Source organism: Aulonocara sp. 'chitande type north' Nkhata Bay, linkage group LG7 (genome assembly GCF_057382095.1).
Source record: "Aulonocara sp. 'chitande type north' Nkhata Bay isolate Kocher_YH1m ecotype deep benthic linkage group LG7, A_spYH_male_GT1.1, whole genome shotgun sequence".
Lineage (NCBI taxonomy): Eukaryota > Metazoa > Chordata > Actinopteri > Cichliformes > Cichlidae > Aulonocara > Aulonocara sp. 'chitande type north' Nkhata Bay.
In genome coordinates, this window is record NC_141350.1 from 17,205,912 (window position 1) to 17,233,191 (window position 27,280).

At 42.5% G+C, this 27,280-nt stretch overlaps 1 protein-coding gene across 1 annotated transcript; it reads right to left on the reverse strand.

Moving 5' to 3' along the window:
- Window positions 1-53: 53 nt before the first annotated feature.
- camk1db (calcium/calmodulin-dependent protein kinase 1Db) lies at window positions 54-26,849 on the reverse strand. Its single transcript, XM_086299112.1, has 11 exons — window positions 26,018-26,849; window positions 14,456-14,587; window positions 12,198-12,272; window positions 9,280-9,418; window positions 8,578-8,704; window positions 8,246-8,321; window positions 6,716-6,828; window positions 4,645-4,723; window positions 3,831-3,918; window positions 3,558-3,720; window positions 54-2,032 (listed from the first exon to the last, which is right to left on the reverse strand). The coding sequence occupies exons 1-11, from the start codon at window positions 26,110-26,112 to the stop codon at window positions 1,881-1,883; spliced, it is 1,239 nt and encodes a 412-aa protein (XP_086155238.1). The 5' UTR covers window positions 26,113-26,849; the 3' UTR covers window positions 54-1,880.
- Window positions 26,850-27,280: the final 431 nt, after the last annotated feature.

Here is a 27,280-nt window from a genome sequence, read left to right on the forward strand (position 1 = left end):
CAATGGGTACAAAATCTAACTTAAAGAAAAATGACAACCACCACACATGCAAACAAGCTTCTTTTTAATGCACAAATCTCTACAACTCCAAAGCACATTTCAGTAATAATATGTAATACATGCATACTGAGGGACTTCCAGTGCTTTATAATTTGCTTTCTTTTGCCGATCCAGGAGAGGTGGTGGGAAATATAGGGAAGACCAAAATAAACACAACCCAAAGCTTGTTGAGATTTGTATTTACAGTAAGTAAAAGCTCAAAGTCCATTTTGATATTCACCACATTTTCTTCTCTTTTTTGGGGATAATTCAAGATTGCAAAACCCTCAAAACTGGAGATGCCGTCGTGAAGGGTTTCTTTCTTTTCTCCTTTCATATTGAGCTGGTAAAAATCCAGTGGTTACCACAGAGAAAAATACAAAGACAGATGCCTTCACTGCTCTGTGTGAAAGTCTGCAGAGAGCGAGCGGTAAGGGAGAGAAGGAGAAAGAGTCTTTCTGCTAAATTCAACAGGCTGGTATGAAAGCACAGTGATTAAACACAGAGTGAGCGAGCCGTTTTCAGACCAGCCACTTCACGAGCGGAAGCAGAGCACGATATTTCAACTACTCAACTGGACACCACTGATTGGATTGGTCTCGACTCCTGAATACATTCGCATTCATTTGTAATTTTTTTCATTTTTTTTAAAAACTACAGACATAAATTCACACGTCACTGGTCAACACTTTCTTTACATCCAAATATGATTCCAGGTTTTTAAAGGGAGAAAAAAAAAAAAAACTATTTAGCAAGACTGCTTTAAAAGAAAGGAAACATCTCTGGCACATCAGAACAATATGCAGTATTTTAAAGGAATAACCTCACCATGTTCACCGAAACAGCAGAGCTTGATCACTTGGAGTTTGGTCAGCTTCACCTTCACGTCCCTGCAGATCCCTGAGAACTGGTCACAGAGCAACAACGTGTGGTCGCCCTCGTGTGGTTAAAGAGGACTTCACAGTCACGTCAATCAAGTCATCAAATAAAACAGCAATTACAAACTAACAACTAGTAGATACTGTATCGTACAATTCGGCAACTTCAGTTTGATTTAATAACACATTTACATGATTCTGCGACTGGTATTCTTACAAAAATTCATAACGTATTATAAGAAAATAAATATTCCAATACATTAGTGCAACGCAGTAGTCCCCTCAGCGATCGCCGCCATGATTGAAAACACACCGTCCTGCTTCACGTCCACTCACTGAAAAGCTAAAAAGGAACAACATCACTACCGTCAGGAGTTTACGATGCCGTGAGCCAGAAAAAAAACGAGAAAGTTCAGAGTGCAGATGATGTCACAATTAGTAACCACAGCTTGAAGCTTATATTTCACTTGCATAACACAACTCCACTCAGCAGCTCCAGGCAGGACATCGACACAAGGCATACAGTGGAAGGTCCCGTCCCAAAACAACAGAAAAGACAGCAGCTTCAATAAAGAGTTTCCTTTAGTGTGGCACTTCGAGACCAGACACTCTTTTATCTGCCAGGCAGCCCTGATCCAGGCTGAGCACAGCCTCCACACAGTAACACCTTCGGTCGAGAGGCTCCCTTCACCCCACCTCTGTGCTTCCAGGTCTAAATGACAATGTGAAGGGAAGCAGAGGGGGAAGCTGTGCTGATCCAAATGGAGCTGAGCCAGCGCTCCTTAAATTCCTCCCGTTTCTTGTTTTTCGTTTTGGCAGAAACTGATGGGAGGTGGCGGGACGGGCAAACTGGGTAACGACACTGAATCACGAGGCCTGGGATGGGTTTTTTTTTTTTCTTCTTTACCCACCCAAGTCTCAAAGCTCCGTGGTCTCCCAGCTCACCTCCCGCGGAACCTGGCGTCATTTAGTCCCCGTGTGGATGACGGTAACAGTGGAGGGTCGTGGCCTGGGTGGCTCGGCCGACGCTGGTGGCTCCTCTCGAGTGGGAGAGGGGGCATCTGAGTCCTGATGGTACGCTTTAGCAGCACATGGCAGAGGCTCTATAGGGTGACCTGTGGGAGAAAAAGATTTCCTTCAGCAATGAATCACATGCCATTAACTCTAAGATAAAGAAAGTTGCCAACAAATAATAATGAGCACGACCACAACTGCTTGCTAGATCTCCTGTAACAATTGAACCCTGTAGTTGTAAGTTAAACGAATAAATACTAAAATATTGTAAATACTGGATTATTTAGTCATCTATACATGTTAATCACAACCCACAGTGCAGCTGATTTTTGCGTAAACAGCCCTTGAAAAACAGATCTACAGATGCTTCAGAGAAACAGTGTTTGTGAGCCTCTCTGTACGCCAATAAGAACCCATCATTTTATTCAGCTTCTGCCTTTTTATGGCTACTTGAGCCTTTATTTGATCCTGGATCACATAAATGGTAAAACCATTGATAACACTTTCATGTTGTGCATTACAGCAGAGTGATTCAACTGACAGCGTTCCTGCTGGTTATTTTTATTAGCTTTTAATTTAAAAAAAAATAAAATCCTCACATTTGAGAAGCCGCATTGATTTTTTTCCCCTTTGTCAAAGATGTGTTTTTGTAAAAGTGGATCATTTTTATAATAACATGCAAAAGTCTTAAGACAATCTGGATTTCTCTATAATTTTCTACTTTTGGTAGCCATCAGCCAGCTTGTGGTACAAGCTGGCTGGACGCTGAACCACTCTTCTTTGCACAATTTAGATCATTTAAATGGGTTGGTTTCCTTAGTCCACAAATTTTCAATATGATTGAGGTCGAGGATTCAGGAAAGCCATTCTAGAAGGTAAACATTAGCTGTCTTTATGCATTACTACACTAGTTTTGATGCGTGTTTAGGCTCATTGTCCTGTTGGAACACCCAGTTGTGTCTAAGTTTCAAATAACTAGCTGGTGATTTGAGGTGAAGTTGAAGAATTTGGAGGAACCATACTGTTGTACCTCTAATTACTGATGACCATTTGAACCAAAAATTTTAAATTTGGATTAATCTGACCTGTTGCCACTGATTTTCAGTCCAGTACTTGTATAATGTGGAATACATCAGCCTTTTCTGTCCGTTTCCCTCCCTTAGATATGGTTTCTTAACAGTCACTCTTCTACTGAGACCATTTCTGATGCTTCAGCGAGCACTGGGCTGATCAACCGAAGCTTTGGTGGATTTTTTTTTCAGTTTCTTAAGAACGTGCCTTTCAGACTGAGTAAAGAGCAGCCAATGTCCAAATAAAAACTCTGAAAGGCTTTCAGAAAGCCTGGAGAGCTAATGCTCACGACCACTTTCAAAATCACTCCTTGTTAGGAAAATAGAAAGAAATAGGGGGGTGGTGGCTCAAGACTTTTGCACAGTGTTGTAAGCGCTGACATCAAACTAAATTCAACAAAAAATCCATTTAGACTGTTTAATTTGAAAAAACTCACAGCTCGAGAGCTTGTTAAACAGTTGTCATTTAGCTTAATGAAGTGGGCAGGAGAGTGAAAAGGCTGCGCTGAGCGTGGCGCTAAAACTGAGACGTGGTCGTGTGTGAAATGTCACTCACAGTCCTTCAGGGAGAGCGGGGCGCAGTCCACAGACTGGCTCTTGGCTGGACCTCGGCTCTGAGAGCTGGACACGGAGCTGGAGCTGGAGATGCTGCTGCCAAAGCTGGTGCCCAGCTGCAGGCGTCTCATGTGGCGGATCACAGCGGTGGCGTTAAAGGCTTGCTGTGAAGAGATGTTGTAAACAGACAAGAGTAACCAAGACAGAGAAAATATTAGAATATAGTGTTTTTTTCTTTTGTGATATTGAACAACTGAGAAAAACGAAGTCTCACCCTCCATTTGCTTTTGGCAAAGTTTTTCCTCATCTGTCGACTCACTGACTCGTGTATGTTCTTACACAGAGCAGTGTCTCCAGCAATCCTGAAAACAAAACAAAAAAACAGATCAAATATAAAAGACAATACACACAAACCAAAACAGCATTACCCAGAGGACTTATATTTGTATGTGTAAAATCCTCATGCTGTTTTCCAATTTGCTGCCGTGATTTTTTTCCCCATTCAGCGAAAACGTCTTTGATTGATGGGGCGATGTTTCAGCAGGTGCTCGCACACCGTATCACGTTCTGCCTCATTCATCACAATATCTCGGCACGAAATATCGTCAATGAAAGTCATTTCTCTCAGTTACGACACCTGTTACCGGTGTCACAAGCCACATATTTATATCAGAGGGACCACCTGCCCGAAACCTCGAAAATATGCATCGCTGGCTAAAGGACTTATTGGCCACCTCAGCTGGAGACAGCAGCCCACGCCATTTTTCTCGTTAAGCTCTGATGCAGGCCTGGGAAGACATCCCAATTGTTCATCAGAGTCCACATTCTTCGAGGATCCTTCACGACACCAGCCACTAATTGGCAGCCATTTATTCAGCAGATTTCTCTCCGAGGGCCGGCGATGCAGAGCAGAGGTGTGGACTCGCGGCTCGAAGCCATGGTGACAGATGACAGTGGGAGGACGAGCACGCCGTGATAAATGCGTAAGCCCGGCAATCTGCGTAACACTGCTGTGTAATCGCACCGAGATGTGTGGTTCCCTGTGATTGTCTGGATGGGACGCAGTGTGGCGACGGTCAGTTTCTCACCAGGGGTGCTGAAGGGCCTGATCGCAAATAAATCTCTTCTCTGGATCCTTCTCCATTAGGCAGCTGATGAAGTCTTTGGCTGAGGAGGGAATTAAAAAACAAAAAGGTCAAAAGTTCATCCAGATGAGAAAAAAAACTATATCATTCAGTAACAGGCTCCCACTCCTCCTGCGACCCTGAACTGGATAAGTGAATTTATATGATATTAATACAATTCTAGACAAAACGCATGTAATTAAATAGATAAAGAGAAACCAAAACTGCACAATAAATTCAGAGTTGAAGTCTCCAATTAAGTATTATTATTAGTCGACAACCATTAGAGTATTAATAGCGAATTGGTCCCAAGCCTGCATTCTTTCTAATGCCCAGCAGGTGGCAGTGAAAAGAAGTCTAAATATATGGAGGTCTATAGGAAAAATGAACTTCTGTCTCACTTGGTTTATGACCTCAGTAAACACTACCCTCATCAGTCTATGGTCTCATTCAGTAGTTTTAAGTCTTACTGAACTCAACGTGATGTTCATTTAGTAAATAATGACCCACATTAGAGTCAAAAGAGATGATGATGCAAAGTATGCTTTAAGCCGGGCCGGCATGAACATGCAGTGTCTTTAGGTTTCTTAGTGATTTCTGCCCTTTGCTCAGCAGCCTCCTTTTTTTTCCTCATGATTTAAGCCCTCATTAAACGCTTTCCTAATGAGTCTCTTGTCTCAATCCCTACTTTCATGCCGTCCATAGAGACTGATCATTTATGTCCCATTTAGAGTAAAATAAAGTAAACAATAACAAGCAGGGTATTCTTTATTATCTGGCTACCCAGATGGCTACCCCGTGGCTAACATGCTGCGACCATACGAGTGTGCAGCAATGTGGGTGTCTCTGTCAGATCCACATATTGCTTGTTCAGAGATAAGATGCAATAAGGTATGCAAGGGAAGCATTTCCAAAATTATGTGCCGTGGCCCCCTGGAGAGCTGTGAAGTTACTGCAAGGTGGCTGCAAGAAGTCACTTAATGACAAAAAGCTTTTAATTTGTTTTATACGTCTTCTCTATAGAGGAAGTAAAGCTTCTACAAATTTACAATGTACATGTACAAAGCAAAGTGTCTGTAGATTAAAGTGAATCAATGAAAACACAAAGATGGAGATCCTTCATAGTCTCACATGATGATCAGAGCTGGTATTATAGGTTTGGACAGATGGCAGAAGATTTTGAGAGATTTCAGTTCGGGAATGGGCCCATGAAAGTACAGTTCTTAGAGTAGATTCCTTTTTGTTCTAAGGCTGTCGCTAGCATCCCAGCTGATTTCACAAATACACCTTGGCAAGGAAACTAGCCAGCTTGTGCTAACATTAGCTAACAAGCTCAACACACCTTTCAAATTATCATTACACCCAGTTTCAACAGACAAAAATATCAAAACTGAAAACTCTGGACTTCAAAACACACACAGAACCTAAAGGTGGCCAATTTTGATATATACACTTAGTGGCCACTTTCTTAGGTATTTGGTTGGACGCCCTTTTGCCTTCAGAATTGCTTTAAGTCTTTGCAGCACAGATTCATCAAGGTGCTGGAGACATCTCTCAGAGATTTTGATTCATATTGACATGATAGCATCACACAGCTGCTCCAGATTGGTCAGCTGTACATCTATGATGTGAATCTATTCCACTGCACCCCAAACGTCCTCTGCTGCACATATATACAGTGACTGTGAAGACCGTTTGAGTACAGTGAACTCACTGTACTGTGCTTTGAGGGAAGGAAACAGCAACTGAAATGACCCGTTGTTACAACCAAGGTGCGCACAAGAGCATCTCTGAACTGAGCATCTTGTAGCAGATGAGCTACAGCAGCAGTAGACCACAGCAGTCAGCTAAGAACAGGAAACTGAGGTGATGCTATCATTTCTTCTATTTAGTGACACAATTTACATTTTTGGATTTGGCTAACCATGGTCTAGTTATTTCTTCTACATAAAATTTCTAAGTAAAGTACAGAATTCATGAAATAGAAATGTTACCATATTTCCCTCCAACACAAAGACTGACAGCTAAAACTCACCAGAGTCAGATATGTCGTCCCAATACGGCGCGTCAAACTCATAGTCTGCCTTGAGGATCTGCTCAAACAGCTTCGAATCGTTCTCATCGTAGAAAGGAGGATAACCACAAAGCCTGAAAAGATGAAGAGGGTGCGATTACACAACGACGGCCAGTGTGAAAGCCATCATCAAACTTTAACCCAAATCTAAAAGGATTTGCTGTGGTCCAATCTCATTTACAAGCAGTTTGATTTTTCGCATAGCACGCAACAAGAGGCGCCTCCGAGGGATTATGGCGAGCACATGAATACAGAGAGAGAACAGTCAGAGGCACAGACGGTGCGGGCATTCAAATTGCACATGTGCAACATGATTGGGAATTTTTGCATTATTATTATTATTATTACTAAACTTTTTTCTACAGCAAACATCAGGCAGAAGTGTCTTTTGTTAACATCAGAAACACTTAATGACCTTAAAATTCGCTGCACTTAAGGAAAAGATCATTACACCAGGGATCGACACCACTTTGCATAATTAGGTTGGCGGCTTTGTGTAACACTTTCTACTGAAAGCCTTCCAGGCTTTGAATTATAGGAAGAGCAGCTGTTTAGACTGCTTTTATATACTGCACTTTATTACTTTTCTTAAGATATGAAATCCTAATTGTCCCCAATTGCACTTATTTTATAATTTTATATACACAAGGTCAAGAAATGGCACCAATAGTCAGCCTGCAACCACTTCAGAGATCCGGGCAGTACAGGGGTGATTCCTAATAACTTAGTTGAATCACTTAACCGCTTTTCATCTTTGTCCAATTCTTGATCTGCTCAAAAATACCAGCTTCCTAGCATTTAGCTCGTAGCATTACTGCGCACAGTGCATCCTAATAGATCAGCTGACTGCATGACTAGAGAGACCGCCGTTTATCTTTCATTTTCAATCTTATTATCTATTTCATTGTGTTTGCTCACTAATATATCTCCCTTTCTTAATCAGGACACTTTGAGCAAAGAGGTTTTTAATCTCACTGAGGTTTTCCGCTCAGTTTCTGATCTGAATAAAGAGTTTCTGTTTAAATGGGGGCCTATTATGCTATTTACAGCTCAAAGCTTCTTCTTCTTTTTAATTTAGGAACTTCACTAGAGGGGCTTTGTTTGCAAAAATCCCTACAGATTTTATGCTGGCAGTAAATAATCATTTTTAGCCATTTCGTCCCATTCACTCCTAATTGTCAAGGAATCCCCATGAGCACACTTTAGGGGAGATGCAGCTGGTTTTGGTGTTGTGGTCCATAAATAGGCTCTGTCTACTTGCTGGGTATCCCATGACTGTTGCAGATTTCCCTACATAAAAATGATAAATAAATAAATTTAAAAAAGTAGGAAGTAGAAAAACAACAAAGCTGTGAATCACAAGCTGATTCACTTTCTCATACTTTTACCTCTTTATTTGGAAGTTTGACCGTCTGTATAATAGGACAGAAACAAAGGAAAAGCATGCTCCCTGTATGAGAACTAAGGCAGAATTTTAAAATGATTACTCACAGAATATAAGCGATGACCCCAATAGACCAGCAGTCCACAGCTTTACTGTAAGGTTTCTGTGCTAAAACTTCAGGAGCTGCAACAACAAAATGTTCTTTTTTAAAAACATCATATATATTTATGCAGTAAAGCAATGCTAGCAGTTTTCTGCATGCACGACGCCACAGAGGCTGGAGGACAATGTGAATATTTGGTGGAGTGCCTGAAGCAGATGGCTAAGGTTAACCTGCAGCTACTGGCAGATTAAATTAGGTCACGTTCAGCCAGCGAGACCATCTAATTGTCTCTGAGTAAGTTTTCAGCAAAGCCAGGGCGTCAGAGGGCATCCTCACCGACGTATCCTGGCGTCCCACAGGCGGTGGCCATCACGCCACCTGTTCCCTCCATCTTTGACAGGCCAAAGTCACTGATCATGATCTTTGAATCGTCGTGAGGACTGAAATACAGCAAGTTCTCAGGCTGAAAGCATAAAAGAAGACAAAAGCTGAAACCTATGCATTTGCATGTCTGTCTGCGTTTAGTTAGAAGTCATGTCATGTGTGCGCTGGCAGCAGTTGTGGCAGTTCTTTGTCTACATTTTGCTACGAAAGACATTACTTAAGCTATTTTTAACAACTTTTTACACAGTCTCTAATTGGATTAAATCATAAAGCCGCAACATTTTACATCTAAAAGGTCAAGTCTGGACACACATGGCTGTAAACGTTAACTTGAGTGGTTGGTGGAAGGCAGCCACCAGATGATAATCAGATTCTTCCGATTAGACTGATGTTAGTCACCAAGACATTAAGATGTCAGGCAAAATGTGACATCCAGGAAGCTCTGACGGTTTTTCAGAAAAGGAAAATCCCTGACATTTAACCTTTGCGGGTCATGAGTACTGAGTATAATGGCACTCGCACAGGTTGAACAGCGGGGATTTCCTCCTTACAGGGTGACTGAAGAGGTTTCCTGGTTAAGCACTAAAAGTGCAGTCAGCTCATCAACACCAACAAAAAAAGAAGTTTGACTATGAATATCAAATACCGCAGTACCTTTAGATCTCTGTGTACTATGCCCATGGAGTGCAAATAGTTGACTGCGTCCAAAACTTGCCGAATAAGCCGACTGGCATCCATCTCTGTGTAGAAGCCCTTTTCTACAATGCGGTCAAACAGCTCGCCTCCAGACACCCTGTCAGTCCACGCACACAACAGCAGATGGAAAGGTTACATAAAACTGTATTTGCAGTGCTTTACAAAAAGCAGGCGTAAGGCAAAGAAAGATTAAACGCATTACTGTTTTTCATTTTATGTATCACTGTTTGCTCTTTCTAATTTGATATTTCATTTTAACACCACAAATTCTTGCCTGCTTGCATTTTCCCCTTGAAGCTGCTGCACGCCTTACATGCAGCAGTGAATGAAAGGGCCCTTGCACAGGAAAAGTGTGGGCTTCTTTACTTATTTGTACCTGCACGAAAATCTCCAAACCAACACTCCGGATCGCTCAAACAGCCTTCCTGTTGAAGTTCACCCTCAGGGATTTCCTCTAAATCTCTACTGAAGCTCCTTGCATGCATTTCTATAGTTTAGTCACTTCTTGTATAATCCAATTTATGCCTGCAGTTTAAATTTGTTTAGCTTTTAGTCACTTCCCAATGTAATAGTTTTTTTTATTTGATTAAAATAAACAACTTATAAAACACAACAACCTGTAAGAAGGAAGGAAAGGAAGCTAAAAATAGGCATCTTCTTGTTTGCTTCATCTGTATGAAATGATCTACTTTGCGGCTATGAAATATTGCTAAAGCTCTAAAATACCTTCTTTTTTAATTCCATCTATGATGACTCATTATGCAGCAGTCGTTTATTATTGTTTGAAACTGATGAACCAGCTATTTTCAATGACTTTAAACTGCAGCTACAAAAGGCAAAATTCCCACCAAAAACACTGACTCATATTAAGTTAAGAATATGCGCTTTCATATAGTGCTACCAATAAGATTTACGTAAGTGAGACTTCGGAAACACTAAGCACCTTTGAGAGATACAAAGAGGCCGGGTAATGGATGGCTAAATTGCTGGTGCATCACTCACAAATGCTGTGAAATTATCCGGGGAGGGAAAAAGGTGTCAGAAATCATGAAGACGTGCAGTTTGCAGGAAAACAGCATAATGGCAAAGAAGAATTTCTGCAGAGTGCCTTTTATCCCACAACTTCACTCCACAGACAGCTATGCATGTGCTCCTCATTGTTGCTATAAGGATAAATTGATCATCTTTCTTGTAGACAATCGGATAAGAAGACTGATACCATCCTCCCATCTGTCCCCTAAAAGTGATTCTTAGCTGCACAGTGAGCTTAAACAACCGTGGAAACAGCCATACCCGACAATAAACACGAAAAATCGTATTAAGTAATTCATTCATGACAACAACGTGGAAAAATGGAAAAAAAAGTGCAGCTTAAAGGTCTGAGAAGTGATGGCAGAAGTGCCTTAAACCTGCTATTTTTTTGAGGAGGCTAGCAGTTAGCAACTTCTTTGGTTAGAAGTCTGCATAAATGTCTATGAGAAAATAAGCCTACTGTTCATTTGATCTACAGCCCCAGTAAACCTTCTCCTGGTGAGTCTGGCATCTCAGTAGCAAGTTTCACATGTTCATTCTGAAAATTACTTGTCCCTGTTACTCCTTGTCCCTGTTAGAGACAAGGAGGACAATATAGCAGGCTGTGCTACAATGTAAACATGAGTTATCCCTTGTTTGTTATACCCTCAGAAGCTACTGCTAAAATGCCCGAAACTTCACTTGAGGCTGGATCCAAAAGTCAAGTCAGTGGGCCCAGTTTTGGTGAATAAAACAGTAATAGCTTATCAGTCCACTACTTAGCATTTGTTAGCAAGTATCTCCTGCTGTGAGATGCACCCACCAAACCTGCTTCCCTTACTTCAGGGGTGTCCAACTCCAGGCCTCAAGGGCTGGTGTCCTGCAGGTTTTAGAGGTGTCCTTAATCCAACACAGCTGATTTAAATGGCTAAATTACCTCCTCAACATGTCCTGAAGTTCTCCAGAGGCCTGTTAATGCAATAATCATTTGAGTCAGGTGTGCTGACCCAGGTTGATATCTAAAGCCTGCAGCACACTGGTCCTTGAGGCCTGGAGTTGGAGACCCCTGCCTTACATGATACCGCTGCACTCTCATTCAAATATCGTATCGTTTAGCTCCAAAATAAATAAATCAATAGCCCGCAAGTATCCCATATGGCAATGCTGATGTTACAAAACAGTGACTATGTCCATCTTTTATATACAGTCTATAGCCACCATCCGATTTCAAAAACACTAATATGGCAACAAGGTCGATCCTCAGCACAAGGTCTGAAAAAGGCACTTCACTGACCAGCAGATCAGCTGTCACTGTGGTTACGTCCATCTTTTATATATAGCCTGTGGATCTATGCACATCTATCACATTATCTGTGATATTTGTTTCCTTCTTAAAAATAAAATTCAGTAGTGTCCATTATAAGCATGTAGCTCCTTGTAAAATCTTTGTAAAAGCTCATGCTTTTTTTGCCTCTAAAGTTAAGCCAAGCTAGCTGTTCCCAAGTGTTTCCAGTCTTTATGCCAAGCCAAGATAACTCGTGGGCTCAGCTTCATGTTTACTGAACATATAAGGGAATGTCAACAATATACTGATTATTATCTCTGCAAGAAACACAAATGTGACCTAAAGTACTGCATGGAAACATACTCGTTAGTTGTTGTTGTTTTTTTAAATTGCACTACTCTTACAGAAATGGACTCCTGTCTCTTTAAAGCATTGCTGCATTTACTTCAGCAAAGATGTCTCAAGGATATTAAAGACACTTACTCAAGCAAAAAAAACAAAGCAACAAAAAACCACATTATCAAAATGACAAGCCAAATGGGAAGCAAAGAGCTGACCAGTGGTGGCTTGATGTACTTACAGCTGCATTATGAGGTACAGGTGGTTTGAGCTCTCATAGATGTCCTCCAGAGCCACTATATTCTCATGCTTTATCCTGCAGAAGGAGAAAAGAAAATTCACTTTTCTTGCTGTCAGCTTCTGTTCATTTCAGCACAGGCTACAAATGAGGTCTAATTAGACTTTTCTTTGGTTAAAATGATGCCCTGTCGACTGAAAGCCCTTTTTGCTTTCCATTATAGAATGTGTGCACGTCCACAGTTACGAAAAATGAACCTAGTGTAATGTATTGTTCATACAGGGTGGGGGAAATTAAAAAAAACCTTTTGTAAATGGCAGCGAGTGTGGGGATTCTTAGATGACACGGAGCGATGAGTCATGAACGGCAACCCCTGTTAGCAGGAGCACCTGAAGAAAATAACACAGATGCTGGGAGAGCCTGTGTCCAGGTAACCAAGATAGGGGAAAAAAAAGTGTGCAAAGGCAAGGTGATACACAGATGACAGAGCATCTTCAGAAGGGCCAGTGTGGGGGTGGAAAAAGAGGAGGCGGGGAGAGTCTCAAAGGACCAAACAATCTTCACAACTTCTCTCCTTTTCAAAGTCCAGAATGAAAATGAGGTTTCGGTTTGAGGCCTGTTAGACTAACACAGACGAGTAAAGGGTAAGAGGACGAGAAGGAAAATGGATGCGTAACCATGACAGGGAGGGGGGGAAAAAAGAGAGGAAGTCAAAGGATAGCAACTGTAACCAGGCACTCACTTCAAGAGTGAGTGATAACTGAGCTTCTTGCAGCAATTACCCATCAGGCCCTGGAGGAGGATGGAGTGTCACCTGGTGTCAGAGCAATCCTATCATACCCTGTAGGTCTGTGGGTGTGTGTCTATGTGTGTACACGCAAAATAAATCGATAGATGGGATTAGGTGAGGAAGTCACTTAAGCCCGACAATGACTGTTAAATAAACTGAGACTAAATAAACCAGCTCAGGGTTGCAGAGAAAGAGAAACAAGTTTCCCCAGAGGATGACACGAACCTTGCTAAACAACCCTGCAGCTGGGTCAACAAAGTTCCTCGAAAGGCCACTTGAGTCTCGCTTCATCATTCAGTGAAGTTAAAATACCAAACTTTAAATCAGAGATAAACATGGCACAGTAAAAACAATTTAACAGAGATTCTGCCAGGCTTCACTGACTTGGAGTTCAGCAATGTTAGCTTGAGATAAAAGGGTTTTTGTTTATTAAGGGCACCATCTGTCAAATATTTTTTTGTGTGTGGATTGTAAGCATAGACTGTATATAAAAGATGACCACAGTCATAATTAAATTACCCACTGGTGACTGCTTAACATTTTATGAACACCATCTTGGTGTTTTGAAACTTGATGGCATTAGCGCGAGGCGGCTCTAGCTGAGATTTTTATGGGGACAGAGCAAGTTCGTAGAGGGCCGTGAAGACCTGGTTTGGTAGCCCCTACTGTTCATTCAGCTGAATTCTATTATTATGCTTGCACTAAGCAATGCAGTTCGGTAATAATGAAAAACTTAAACATCCATCGCCTGATAAGTTACTGCAGTGCAAGTTTAATTTAATTATTTGGTTAACAGTAGCAATGTGCAGCAATCATGGTAACAAGCATGACGGAGCTGATGGGCCTGTGCAGCTTCAGCTTCTACAGCTACTTTTAAACCGCTGAAAATTGCAAAACAAATTAAATGTGTTGAGGACGTTGTGCGCTCACAGTCAGCTGTTCTAGTGTGTGGTGAGCTCATTAATTCACTTCTGCGCCTAAACAACATCTCTCTCCTGTTCGCCCCCTGCTTTGCCTCTGCAATCTAGAAGATATTTTTGCACTTTTATGACTGCTACATTTCTTTATGAGTCCACTGAGCGTGTATGGTTGTAATTATGTTTAGCATGTCTGAATGGAAGTGCATTTTTCAGCTTTGTGGAATAGCAAAGTGTCTTGAGTCAAATGTCCCCCCCTGTCATAGCTAGCTGTTCGCCCTCTGTATACGCTCTGCTCCCAACCCTGAACCCAAGTCTGCTGTCTTTTTTATACAGTCTCAGTGATTGCACTGTCCTGAGGTCTGTGCTCCAGTTCTGGTGCATGAAATTCTACTTTATGAGTCAGGTTCTTTTCCAGATTAGCAAGTCTCTGTATCTGTGCAATGTGCAGTCTTCTCACGAGCTTGGAAGCATTAGCTGATAACTAGGGCACCGCATCATCCAAATAGGGTCACTTCTGGCACTTTTACATGCAGCCTATGTGAGGTACCTACTTCCTTAGGACGGCAATTTCGTTTTCAATGCTCGTCTCCTTCCCCTTGAGCGCTTTTTTCGGGATACACTTGATTGCAACCATCTTCCCCGTGGCCTTCTCCCGCGCCATCACCACTTCAGAAAACGCACCGCTGGAAGAAAGCAAGACAGAAAAAGAGAAAGAGTCCTGCTTTATATGCGCTCAGACAATATTGACACATCATCAGTGAGTAGATAGGGGGCACTCAGAGGCACACAGGCCAGAGTACACAAACGGCATATTGGGAATATTTACTGAGAACTGGCCAAGTCCCCGACTATGGCCAGCAGCCTTCTGTGCTGGCGTACGCTTGACGCTTGCGCGCAGCCAAAAGCACAGCAAACACTTTTAAAACCTCGAAAAACACCCATTTAGGATGGCAGATAGCGTGTCTTCCTCTGCCATCTGCTTCCATACGTGAGCGCCTTTAAAAACAAATACCAAATTAGGGGAATATTTGCTCAAGCAATCTGTATCTGTTGCCATGATACCACATAGATAATAAAGCTTGCTGAGCAGGAAGCGTGGTGACTTTTTTCCTTGTTTTTATTGCACACCTTCAGGATGGTTCGATGTCAAGCTCTTAAAGATTTACTGGGTCACGTGAGCTGGGCTTATTATGATCTAAAAGGCAGATTATTGATTAGCACACAGTCTTACAACTCTAATGTCTTTCATTAGGATTAAAGGATAACACAGAGGAATTATTATTCAAAAAGGTGGTGCTATAATATATCATGTAATTATTATAAGAAGACTCCTTATGACAAAATTACCGAGTTTCTTTTACTCAAGTTGCAAAATCAACCATCACATTTAAGCCCAAAATAGTTTGAAATATTTAGGTTACTTCCTGTATGTTCCTTTTACATCTGAAGGAGCAGACATTAGGGCTTCCTCTTGCAAGTATATCTATATTATCCACTTTTCCGGTTTCTACGTGCTTTTACATGTTGTTCTTATTGTAATGTTAGAGTATTGGTCGGTTCTCGGTTGGTGAGAACGGGTCTCCACCGGAAGATTCTGGCAGCAGATCCAGAGCACAGTAAAGACCACAGACACCAGCTGCAATTCAAGATAAAGGAACTGGAGTCTGTGCAACCTGCAGGATGAGCTCCTTCCTGGAGAGGCATCTGAATGATAAATGACTACTACTAAAGTACCACGGCCAGTAGGGCTGTGCCACATCATGTTACTGAATTTCCCGGAGGAACCCACCCGAGGGATTAATAAAGTTTCATCTATGTTGTCTGCAACAATACCAAGTTTAGCAACAAAATCCATCTACATGCAGGCTATAACGAAACAAGCCCAGGCATGTCTGAGACGGAGAGTCCATGTCCGCCTGACAACAGTTTAGTTCTTCAAGTACTAAATTGTTGTCACAGCTGCTCCAACAAAGCATAGTATGTTTCAAAATATGCAAGAAAACAGTTCCAGCTAAAGATGGAAACAAAAAAATGCTTCACAGAAAGAAAAATATCCACATCATTTATTACAACCAGGCTACCGAGGAAGAGCTGCTACAGCTGGCGACGCGTCACCCCAGGAAATAAATGTTTCTCTCGTGCATAGATGATGAGTATAGGCAGTAGGTTAAACTCCCTTCAACCCAACGCCATAACCTGATGTGCACCTCTCAAGAAAAGTAACTGCACATCGGGTTATGTGGACACAGCATGCTGAAGTGGTTTAGATTTCCCGCTGAAGCATATTTTTTTTCAGTTTTATTAGGTGACAGTACTGACAAGTTTTTTTTTAACTATTGTCAAAACTGGAAACTTGTTTCAATAGATTCACACTACTAATTGGGAAGTACGTGATATTAATGGCAGCTCATTGGAAAAGAAGGAAAATGCCCTTCGTTTATTACATTACTGGATCAAAATTAAAGTCTATGTGTGGATATACAGAAAGTGAAGATCTACAGTGTTCCTAAACCCAGTGCGACTAACATCAAAGGCTCCATTATGTTTTCATAGTGTAATCACCACCTCCCAACAGGCTGTAAACTCAGCGCCACTGGCTGCAGTAAGTCCCACCATGGCCATCAAATCCACGCTAATCCCCCATCCCTCCCTCTTACAGAGGGGGGAGGGTCAGTCAGTATCGTGGTACACAAACAGAGGCCTGTGTGGGCAAACGCACACTACTTTGTTGCAAAGCCATGCTCCAGGTGTGATGAGGTGGAGTGCACTCACCGCAAACAGAACGGTGAAGGCTGGAAGCGTGCGCCCTTCTGACTTGACCTCATTCTGACATATGATGTGGGACCATATGCAAATTCAAGGGCTTGTGCAGGTGAATGAGTTGGTGCACTACTTGCTGGCCTGTTACAGCACTATCTTCCCACCACAGCTGCTGCTGCCATTAAGGCAATGGGCGTCATTCTTATTCAGCACACGCCACCAATTTCCACAGCTGTACGGACATTCGAAGTGCAAAATTCCTCCGCCATCAGCACGCGCCGCCTGACAAGCAACTCTCGAGCGTGGTTTTTCAGAGCATGTGTTCTGCTTTCTGCAGCAAAGGAAACACAATGAAGAAAACCACAGGAAGCCTATGAACTCACTGAGAGAGCATGGTTAAGGGTGTATAACACGGTTTCGGTCCCCCTTGCTCACTAGACTGACAGGCAGCAACATCACTTCCTGTGAATGACAACTTACAATGTCAATGCATGAAGCATGACAAACTGTGCTGCAAGCTCTGACTCAATTAATTCTATTAGTTCATCATTCACAGGAAATAATACGTGTGATCTCTGCTAGAAGCATGCATATGGCAATGCTGCTGCCCACACACTGCGTGTGCACATGCATACACATGGATGCAGTTATGCAAGAATTAAACTGATCAGACAAAAACTAAGTTTGCCAAGTAAAAAACTATTAAAGCAAAAGTGATGAATATTTTCAAGCTCCATGTTTCAGATTTGAGAATTGACCTACTCCAATCTAGCAAGTGGAATTAGTTTAGTATTTTATAAGCTGCATAATTAACTGAGGAGTGACAATAATCATTAGCGAAAGTGCAACTTAACTAAACAGCCATTTGGGAGCAGCACTAAGTGATGAGAGAAAGAGTCATCGAAATTGGACCCTTTATTGAACCTTATCTCAATATATTACGCACAATGAAAATGACTGTATGCCTGCAAACTGTTCCTGACCCAGTGTCAAAGACTGCACAATCAAGTCAGCACACTGACTCAATAATGTCTGAATTTTAAGTTCCTCCCAGAGCCACAGAGCTCCCCGTTTCGCTGCTCTTGGATGACAGAACGAGCTGTGTGTGACAGTCTGCAGTCACACAACACCACCATGTGCAGATATCCAACTCAAACTGGCTGACTAATGCGAAATGTGGGCTGCTCTCTGTATGAAACCAGAGGCTGATGCTGCAGATGCAGATGCAAAGCGAGCCTCCTATCTCTCATCTAGAAGAAAAAATAAATAAATTCTAGGCCACGACCTCAGCTGGTTGTTCTTGGCGATTATAAAAATGCGGGGCAATTTTGACGGAGGAAGTACGTTCATGGAGGAGGTGGCGGGCTTTGACAACAGAGCCTTGCTTACTGATATTCACAGACGGTGCCTGCATTGTGTTACTGCGGGGTAATCACACTGATTCATCTTGTGTAAGATGCATTAGAGCGGGCAGTTACGCAACATATGGGATGGAAGAGTCGGAAGTCGATAATCCAGGTAAGGTAATACCTAAAGTCATTCCTGAAAAGTGAGGCGACACCTTTAAATCAGACACAGAAGCGATGATGAAACCTGAGTCGAGTTCGAAATCAGTTCAGGGAAACCTTGTGGGCTCCCTCATTAAGACTGGAAACCAAAATCTAAAGTCAGGCTTGTAGGATACAACATTTTCTCGCAGAAGGCTAAACTGCTACGATGGTGGCTTAATTTTACAAATTTTCAGCCACGATCCCTCAAAATCTGCTATCATCAGTGTGCAGTCTTTTATTGTCTATGTGGAACACATAAAGTAGTGCCCTTCAGCCATAAATGAAACCATAGAAAGTCTGGTGATTACGCTTCTCCACAAAGATGAGTCAGGCCTTGAGCACACAAACTTTCACAGGACCTGAAAATGCATTACAGAGAATGAACACACTACACAAGAATTTCTAAAGCCTAAATTGTTCATCAGTCCACAATAAGGCAACGTGTCCACAATGGAAATTCAGGAGTGTTACTCCTCTCCCTAGGAGTGGGTGTCCTGCAAAACTCGCACCAAGAGAACAGCGTGTAATCCTGAACGAGGTGATAAAGAACCCGAAGTAACAGCTAAGCACCTGCAAAAATCTCTACAACTTGTTAAAAATCCCATTATTAGGGGGAAAAATAAAATTCTGAATAGAAATGATGTTAATGGAAGGACATGAATGTTCCACCAAACTTCTGGGATGTTCTGCAGGCAAGGTGAGTTAGAAGCTGAATATGGCACACTATGTTTGAAGCTTAGTTGAGGGAACAATGAAAAAGCAAGAACTTTTAGAGGAAAGTGCGATGTGAGGAGAGGTTGGCAGATGCAGATATGACAAAAATGACCTGAAGCAAACCACTGAACGGTCAAAAGAAAAAGACAAAGATTCAACATCATTGCCCTGATGTTAACCAATATGGGATGCTGTGGCAAGACCTGAAATAAGAGAAATTTTGATGATATCTGACTGTTGTCCAAGTCTCGTCAGCAGCTGTAGGACTCATCTAATGGAGGTTGGTGCTACTAATGGAGCATAAGCTGCATCTGTGAGCTTGCAAAATACATCCAGTCCCTTTAAAACTTCAAACTTCTGGGACTGATCTGGTCAGTTAAGCAGAGGGGTTTGTTAATCAGTTTCAGCTGCTTTGGTGTTATTAGGTAGTTCGGCTCCACCCGGATGGCATATCAATATGTGCCATCGCCAGAAGGTCTGCTGTGTCTCTCAGCACAGTCTCAAGAGCATGCAGGAGATTTCAGGAGAGGTAGTTACTCCAGGAGAGCTGAAAAGGGCCGAAGGTACTTAACCCATCACCAGGAACGGTATTTACTCGGTTATGGAAAGAGAAACTGGATCAGTACTGCCAGAGAACTACAAAATGACCTCCAGCAGGCCACTGATGTCAGAAACAGAGTTCATGAGGGTTGTCTGAAGGCCGACGTCCACCACTGTGGAACCCAACTGGCATTTACCATAGATTACCACAACTGGCAGGTCGACCTGTGAATAAACTAGAAATTAACAGTTTTTCAACAAAAATGAATCTGGCTGAATCAACTGACATAAGAGTTTGCCACTTACTGAATGAAGAGATTTAGCACTTTAGTAATAGAAAAGAAAAATGCAAAATATTGTCTGTAGTAGAGTAGGCTGAATATTTTAATGTTGGGTTCTGGTTTAAGAAATGCCAGTTTGCAGAAAAATAAATCAAACATTCCCTGCAGGAGGGGGATTTCTCTCCAACCAGCCAAAAATGGCTTTCTGCCTGTTAAACGAACTCGACTAATACATCCAGTGAAATCCAGCAGCTGTTAAGGTCCCTACAAGTGGAGCTGGGAGCCATTATTCTAATACCCTGTGGACCTCAGGCTACTTTCCAGTAATGTGCAATTTGAGGTCACTGGACTGATGATGAAAAAGAGAGCGATGGTCAGTTTACAGGCTGTTAAGAGCTACTGGTGCCCACAAAGAGCTGAAAAAAAAAAGGTTTCTGCCAAATATTTCCCAAGAGCACAAGATAATCTTGTCTGAAACCACAGATCAGTCTGTCAGATAGCAGCTGAATTATTTTAATAAGTGCAATTACATTTCCTGTGCTCTGATACAGGGCAGCTTTGTATCCTTCCAACTCTCCGAGTACACTGGATAACACAACATGGCTGTGCAGGCATTCACTGCGGTCAGAGGTGCCACGGATGCAAATGGAAATGTCTGTGCACAGTCAGTGTAGATGGAGAACAGCAGTGATGGTGGGAAGTGGTAAACAGTCTTCTTCAGGCAGAGCAACCAAGGTCCTCTATCATCCTAGTTGCCTAGCTTCCACTTTCACGGCATTCATGCAGCTTTCAAGGACCCAACTTGTTTCAGAGAATTATCAATGCACAGAGGCAACAACAGTCACTTCAAAACCAACAAGTGGGGCTCTGTGAGAGGACAGCTCAGTTTAATATTGGTGTTTATTTATGAATGTCAAACTTAGAGAAAAAAAGATAATTTTCCTAAACTGGAAGCTAAGTGAGGACAACTTTGACACTGCAATTTCAGAATGTGGGATGTAGAACACATCACAAAACACTCAAAGCAGATGTAGTTGGAAAGCATTTTGGACTGCATTTGAGCCACAAAATGTAGGGAAATAAATAATGTTTTAGAAGATTTGCTTTAGTGAAGTACAGGTGTGCAGTGCTCTATGCAGTCCTGTGAAAGTGCTAGGCACACCATTACTGCTTCCATGGGAACTGATAGGGTAAGTAGCAGCCAAGAGCTGATAATCAAATACACTTGATTAACTGATCATCAGCAAGCGGGAGAACCTCTATAAAAGGAGAAGTTCTGGCAGTTTGCTGATCTGGAGCATTAAGGTGTGCATTAACACAATCCAAAGTCTTCCCAGGAGTGGACGTCCCAGCAAATTCACCCAAAAATCAGACCATGCAATGCTCAAAAAACTGCAAAAAAGCCAAATATCTGCAGGTCTCAGTTAGCATGGAAAATGTTAAAGTTTATGACAATATGATTACAAAAAGACAGAACAAGTCTGGCTTGACAGGACAAAGCTTCTTCTCTCAGAAGAACCTGGTAACACAAGTTAGCTTAGCAAAGTTACATCTGAACCAATCACTTCTGCAACAACGTCCTTTGGACAGATGAGACCAAACAGGAGATCTTTGCTCATAATGAAGATCAAAGCAAAGCATATCAGCACAAACACCTCATATGAACTGTCAAACACGGTGGTGGAGGGGTGATGATTTGGGTTTCTTTTACAAACACAGGACCAGAGGCATGTACAACAAAGCAGAATTATATCTTATCCAGGTAACTTTGTGGTTACCGGGGTTTTCTGTACTTACAAAGAACAATCATTTCTTACTAGGGTGCATCCCCCATAGTAACTTATTCTGCAAACCTAGCCTGCTCAAGGAGTTGAAAATCAACAGGTATGAAATCACCGACTATTGACCAATCAATTCTCTGGAAATCAGCATCACTAATCAGCAGCAAGATCGATTTTTATTAGTGTCTAAAGTTTTTGTGTTTCCCAAATGAACATCAGTAATAAATACAGATTCTTAGATGCTGTTTTCTTTCTTGACTTTTTCAACTTTTTTTTTTTTTTTTTTACCAATAGGCTGTAAACAGTCTTGCTATTCAATATGCATCAATAGATGAATCAAGTCACCTATTTGTTCCTTTGGACTTTATATCAATCACAGGTAGACTAAGCCTACATTTGAATTCTGTTTTTGTATTTACATGCCATTAGAACATTAAACATCATTGGGGCTTTCGATGAAAGAATAAAAACTAATGGTCCAACGAGATCATAATCCATCAGATTTTCCCACAGTTGGCAAACAGAATAAATTTTATTAATATAAAAGTTCTTTTCCACTTTTACTGACCACAAAAGGAGATCGATCAAAACAAATAAATGTGATTGGTCAGATGATGCCAGCACCACCCCTTTCATGTGAACTTGCTCGTATCTAGATCAGGACAACCAGGGTTAACATAGCGAGTTGATAACACTGGCTTCACACAAAGCTGGTTAAGGTAAGTGGATCCAGGTAACTGGAAAAATACCCTCTGCATGTCGGGTTTTCCTTCATTGTACCTGGGCACGTTGCAGTCACCGAGTTAACCATGAACTCATCTGCATCCTAAAGTACTGTAAAGTGAAATGTGAAGCCATGTTTTCAAAGCTTGACTGAAAAACTGCTGAAAACAAAAAGAATCAAGGTGGTGCAATGGTCCAGTCCAAGCCCAGACCTCAACCCCATTGAAATGCAGTGACAGGACATTAAGATAGCTGTGCATAAATAAATGCCAACAAACCTCAATGAACTGAAGCAGACAAGGGGGACAAAACTCCAAAATTCCTGCACAATGATCTGAGAAGCTGATGACGCCCCATGGAAAACAATTACTAAACATGCAAGCTCTAAGGAGCCTGAAAAGAAAGTGACTGGACTAATTTAAATTTCTTGAAGACATTTCATCTTTTATCCAAGAGACTTTTTCCAGTTCTAAAACCAAACGCTGGAGAGTCCCAGGTATTTAAACCTTATCGGCATTTAAGAACCTGTTCCTTAGACCACCATGACCTGGATGACTGAGAACCTACAGATTTACTAAACATGCAGTTTTTATATCCCATTGACCTCCGACAGCTATGGTTCACCCCTATTCATTTAGAAAGGGGTCCTCAAATAACTCCTAATAAGCATTACCAAAATGGCTTGCTTTAAAAGAACGGGTTCATTCTCAAGTCTCTCATAAAGTCGGGAGGAAGCTGCTGGTGGAGACCAAAACAGAACAATTAAACTGGGGTTAATATTAAGCCTCTGTTCATCAAGTGGACACAAACGTAACTCAACCTGAAGAGAAATGTGGCCAGTGTGTTAACAGTAAGTTCAAAATTTTAAGCTTTAAAGATAATAAACTATGTAACAGACACATTATCTATATCAAACTCATCTGTGGCATTAAATACAATCCAATTATCGGGTTGCTGAAGTGTCTCACCTCACTGCATCTTACATAAGACTCACTTATACAAGAAATCTTGCATAATGGACTTAAAATGTTTACACAATGGGGAAAATAGCGTGCTGACAGTCAGACTCTAGTATGTTAGTAATATCTCAGTCAAATACTTCAAAATCTCACAACTCTTCGCCCACTGGGATGTCTGAAGCTGCACTCTGGTAACGTCAGCTTACTTAACTTGCTCCAACAGGCTATCAAGCAGCTTAGGGGCCTAAAATTAGGCCAAAGTCGAGCAGAGCTGAAGTGATGAGGACTACCTTTCAGTGGTGAAGATCTCATTAAATCAACAACAACAAAAGAGCTGGGAGAGAAGAGCGGCCAAGACCATTATAGTGTCACGGCCACAAGCTTCCTGTTCTAAAAGTCCTATCAGTTTCTGATCAGCCGCTCTGGCCTCCAGCTACTGTTCGGATCTCATCTCTTTGTTCTCGTCTTGTTCGCACCGATGTGAACTTTCTTTGCAAGAGGGCATCCAAGCATCTCAGAAACAATGCGGGCAGTCGTTGCAAAGAAACATTCACCTCCTTTATCTCAGGAGGTGTGATCATTGCGGTGTGCGTTTGAGAACGATAACACATTCAGAGCGTTTCGAAGAATAAAGGTGACAAGGTTAAAATGCAAAGATCCACTCCAAGCATGAAATGCATGATTAAAGATCAGTAAAATTAACTTTAACAGGCAGAATAGCCATTAGTCCAATGTTACTATGCATCAGGTTCTTAGGTTTGCCATTGTAACATAAGAAGGAAACACTTGTGAAAAGCACATCAGAACAAGAGCACAGTAAATTTTTTAATGAGCTTTCCATGTTTTCTTTGGCAGCAGGACACTTCCAGAGGGATGATCCCTCTCGGACAGCGATTTGGAAGCCTGACAACTGAACCAACAGTTGAAAGGTGGAGCAAGAGGAGGAAGAGGAAGACAATCTGTCCCCTCCTTCGACCAGCAGCACTTCCTCTTCCATTTTAATCCCCAGCGAAAGCTGCGAGCTCGCTGGGCTTTTGTGCCCCAGGTGGCCTGTTGTGAACCCGGGAGTGCAACAACAAGCCACTTCCTGATTAAGACGCGTAGGAACAAGTAAAAATGGCCCTCACTCGAATTCAGCCAGCCAGGCAAGAGGAGTACACGCTGTACGGTGTGTGCCGTTACAACCGAGTGCTGACGAACCAGCCCCGCAGATGTGTGCTGGGTCGTGGGCGGAGGGTTGTGTGTTCCTCCAACCTGGCCATTGTGTGGACAGTAAGTCTCAGTGAAGATGATGATGATGATGATGATGATGATGATGATGATTCACTGGTCTTATTCAGAGGCTCTTCACACACAAATGAAAGCCTTGCGGGGGGGGGGGGTGAAAAAAAACAGAAAAATCAGAATTGCCTCTAGGCAGGAATGTCTGACTGTTTAGTCCAGCAGCTGAAGTGTTGAGTGCGCTTTATGAATCACCAATCTCAGAGAATTTTATGATGCTAGAAAAAAACCAAAAACAAAAGAAAGCACAGCAGTTTACACAAGGGGACGATGCTCCGAAGAACAAGCCACATAACCATAGTGACCAGAGACCTGTCTTTTTGTTTTTTTTACTGTGCTTCACACCAGTTTCAGCTAAATTAAAGAAAACAAACATGTTTCCTTGGGGAGACTCCATCCCTCAGCATCTCATAACAACATCAACACCACAATGACTACTTCTCAGGAAAGAGGAGGGGGAAAGCATCTCTCTGGGGGGGGGGGGGGGGAGCAGAGCAGCGAGAACTGCACTCTGTTAAACGTGTGATAACACCTAGCAGTCTATCACAAGGCTGCTTGGATCGTGTGAGCACGACCTGCTCTGGCTGTCTCCTGTCGCTCATTCACTCAGGCTCTTCTGTCTGTGCTGCATGACTTATTCAAAGAAGAAAAAGGCATGAAGTCAGGCAGCACTAACAGCAGACCAAAATAAACTGTGGAATTCGCCTGCTCTGTGGTCCAAGGGCAAGGGACTAAGTTCAGCCAAAGATGAGGGGAGTGGAGGAGTGGAGGGTGGGGAGGGGAGGTTTCCCTAAAAACAAGTCCACACAAACCAGAGCACAGCAGTTTACTGTACAAACAAGAATCTGCCACAGTGACACAGATCCATAAAACCCCAGACGTGATCTTTCTCAGCTCAAATACATCCCTCTGTTTGGAGAAGAGAGTCAAGAGGCCGACAGAACAAGGCACAACACCCACTAAAGTCCTCACAGATGGCCCCCTTAATTTGGGGGAGCTGATTTCTTCATCATCATCATCATCATGTAATGCAAAAGAGGCCCCCGCTGTCTTTGTCACAGTTGTGCCGATAAATAAATGTCAGCCTTAACAAAGCTCTGGATACACGCGTCAGTCCTGGGAAAAAACATAAAAGCAGAAACATGCCGCAGTAGTTTCTGAATGAACCATGACATAACGGGGAGGGGGGGCATCACGCGAGTCTGACTTCACACATGATTAAGATCCCCTTCTCCCCCCCCCACACACACACACACACACACTGGACAATAAACTCATCAGGCTCCAGGTCTGGGTTTAAAACGCCTCTATCAGCGGGCTGTAAGTTTCTGCCTGCGTCTGTCACCGTCAACCAGTTAATTCAGCACACATTCAACAGCTGTCAGTCAGCGCTCATTTCCGCCAAAACCGCTACACTGTGGCATTGTTGTCTTGACACCAATTTGCACAAGTGGACACAAAGTTGTTGGTTTTCTGTTGTTGTTTTTATCCGCCCGCAAAGCCTGCGTGTATCGCGTTACTCACGTCCCAAGGACTTCCTTGAAGTCAAAGATTTTCTTGATGTCATCGACATGCTTTTTCCAAGATCCATCGCTGGACTCGCCGTTTTCTTTCGCCATTTCGCGCAGGGGTGGGGGGAGGAGAAGAAGAAGAGAGAGAGACAGAGAGAAAGAGAGAAAGAGGCTGCCGGAGGATCACCAGTCGTCTCACCCAACCCAGGAAAAAAAAAGAAAAGAAAAGTAATGCACTTCTCTATTTCGCCAAGGGCTTCCTGGCTTTCTGTCAGCACAGTCTATCTTGCCTCCTGAGCCCTTGCATGCAGTCAGGCAAACCCAAAGGGGGTGTGGGGGGAGGTATGTCCTACTCCGAGAGGTTATGTCACTAATCTGTTTGACGTAGCGGATCCCAAGCCTGAGCTTCCCCGGTGCTCAGATCACTGTGACGGGGGAAACACAGGCTCTCCCCCTCCTCCTACCCCGGGCGGGATTCAGTCAGTGTTCATGCGGCGATGCTTTGAGCAGAGGACGGGCTACTTGCAGGAGGATGACACTTGGCAGTCGCATCCGAGCTGCTGTGCCATCGAGTCACACCGACCGCCCTGTGGTTGTTATAGCAATAGGAGGAGTGGGAGGTTGCTGCTCCCGCCTATCTATCTGACAGCGCAGGCAGCGATTTAAGTGTTCGCATTGCAGCAAATCACCGGCCCGCTGGAAAGTCCTGGAGTCATCGGTGTCAGCGTCCGTCTGTGCGGCAAAAATAGATTGTCACAGTTAACACAAGTCTGTGTTTCTGCGTCTGGGTGTTGCACATGTGCGTTGGATTTAGAGGCAGGTGCGTAGCTAGGAGCAATAAGGGTTCATGAGCAGCAGGGGATCCTTGTTTCCACCCACACCCCCATTTCGATTTTCTGCAGGGTTTTTTTTTTTTTTTTGTCTTAACTTTTTTAAAAACCTAAACTCTTTTATAATGTCAATTGTTGGTGTCTCTACTGAAAGTAATTTACAACTTTTTTTGTATTCTTAATTGTTGAGGAAAGGTTGAAATAGTCGTCTGCAAGCAGAACTGCACCATGAAAAGATAAATATTTATGCTGTTTCCAAGTACACTAGCAGTCCAATCAGATCGTCTTTTACAAAGCAGGAAATGTCCTTTCTGTGTGGACTTTGCATGTTCTCCCTGTGTTTGTGTGGGTATTCCAGCTTCTTCCCAAAGTCCAAAGACATGCATTTAGTGGAGTTATGTTAATTAATTATTCTAAATTACCCATAGCTGTGAATGTGAGTGTGA

What these genes read in the sequence shown, in the direction of transcription:
- camk1db (XM_086299112.1), bottom strand. Translation starts at nt 26,112, where the DNA reads ATGGCGAAAGAAAACGGCGAGTCCAGCGATGGATCTTGGAAAAAGCAT. An exon ending in GGACGACATATCTGACTCTG is followed by an intron (nt 4,724 to 6,715) that starts GTGAGTTTTAGC and finishes TTCCCTCCTCAG; the next exon opens with CCAAAGACTTCATCAGCTGC. An exon ending in TTGCCAAAAGCAAATGGAGG is followed by an intron (nt 3,721 to 3,830) that starts GTGAGACTTCGT and finishes ATCTCTTCACAG; the next exon opens with CAAGCCTTTAACGCCACCGC.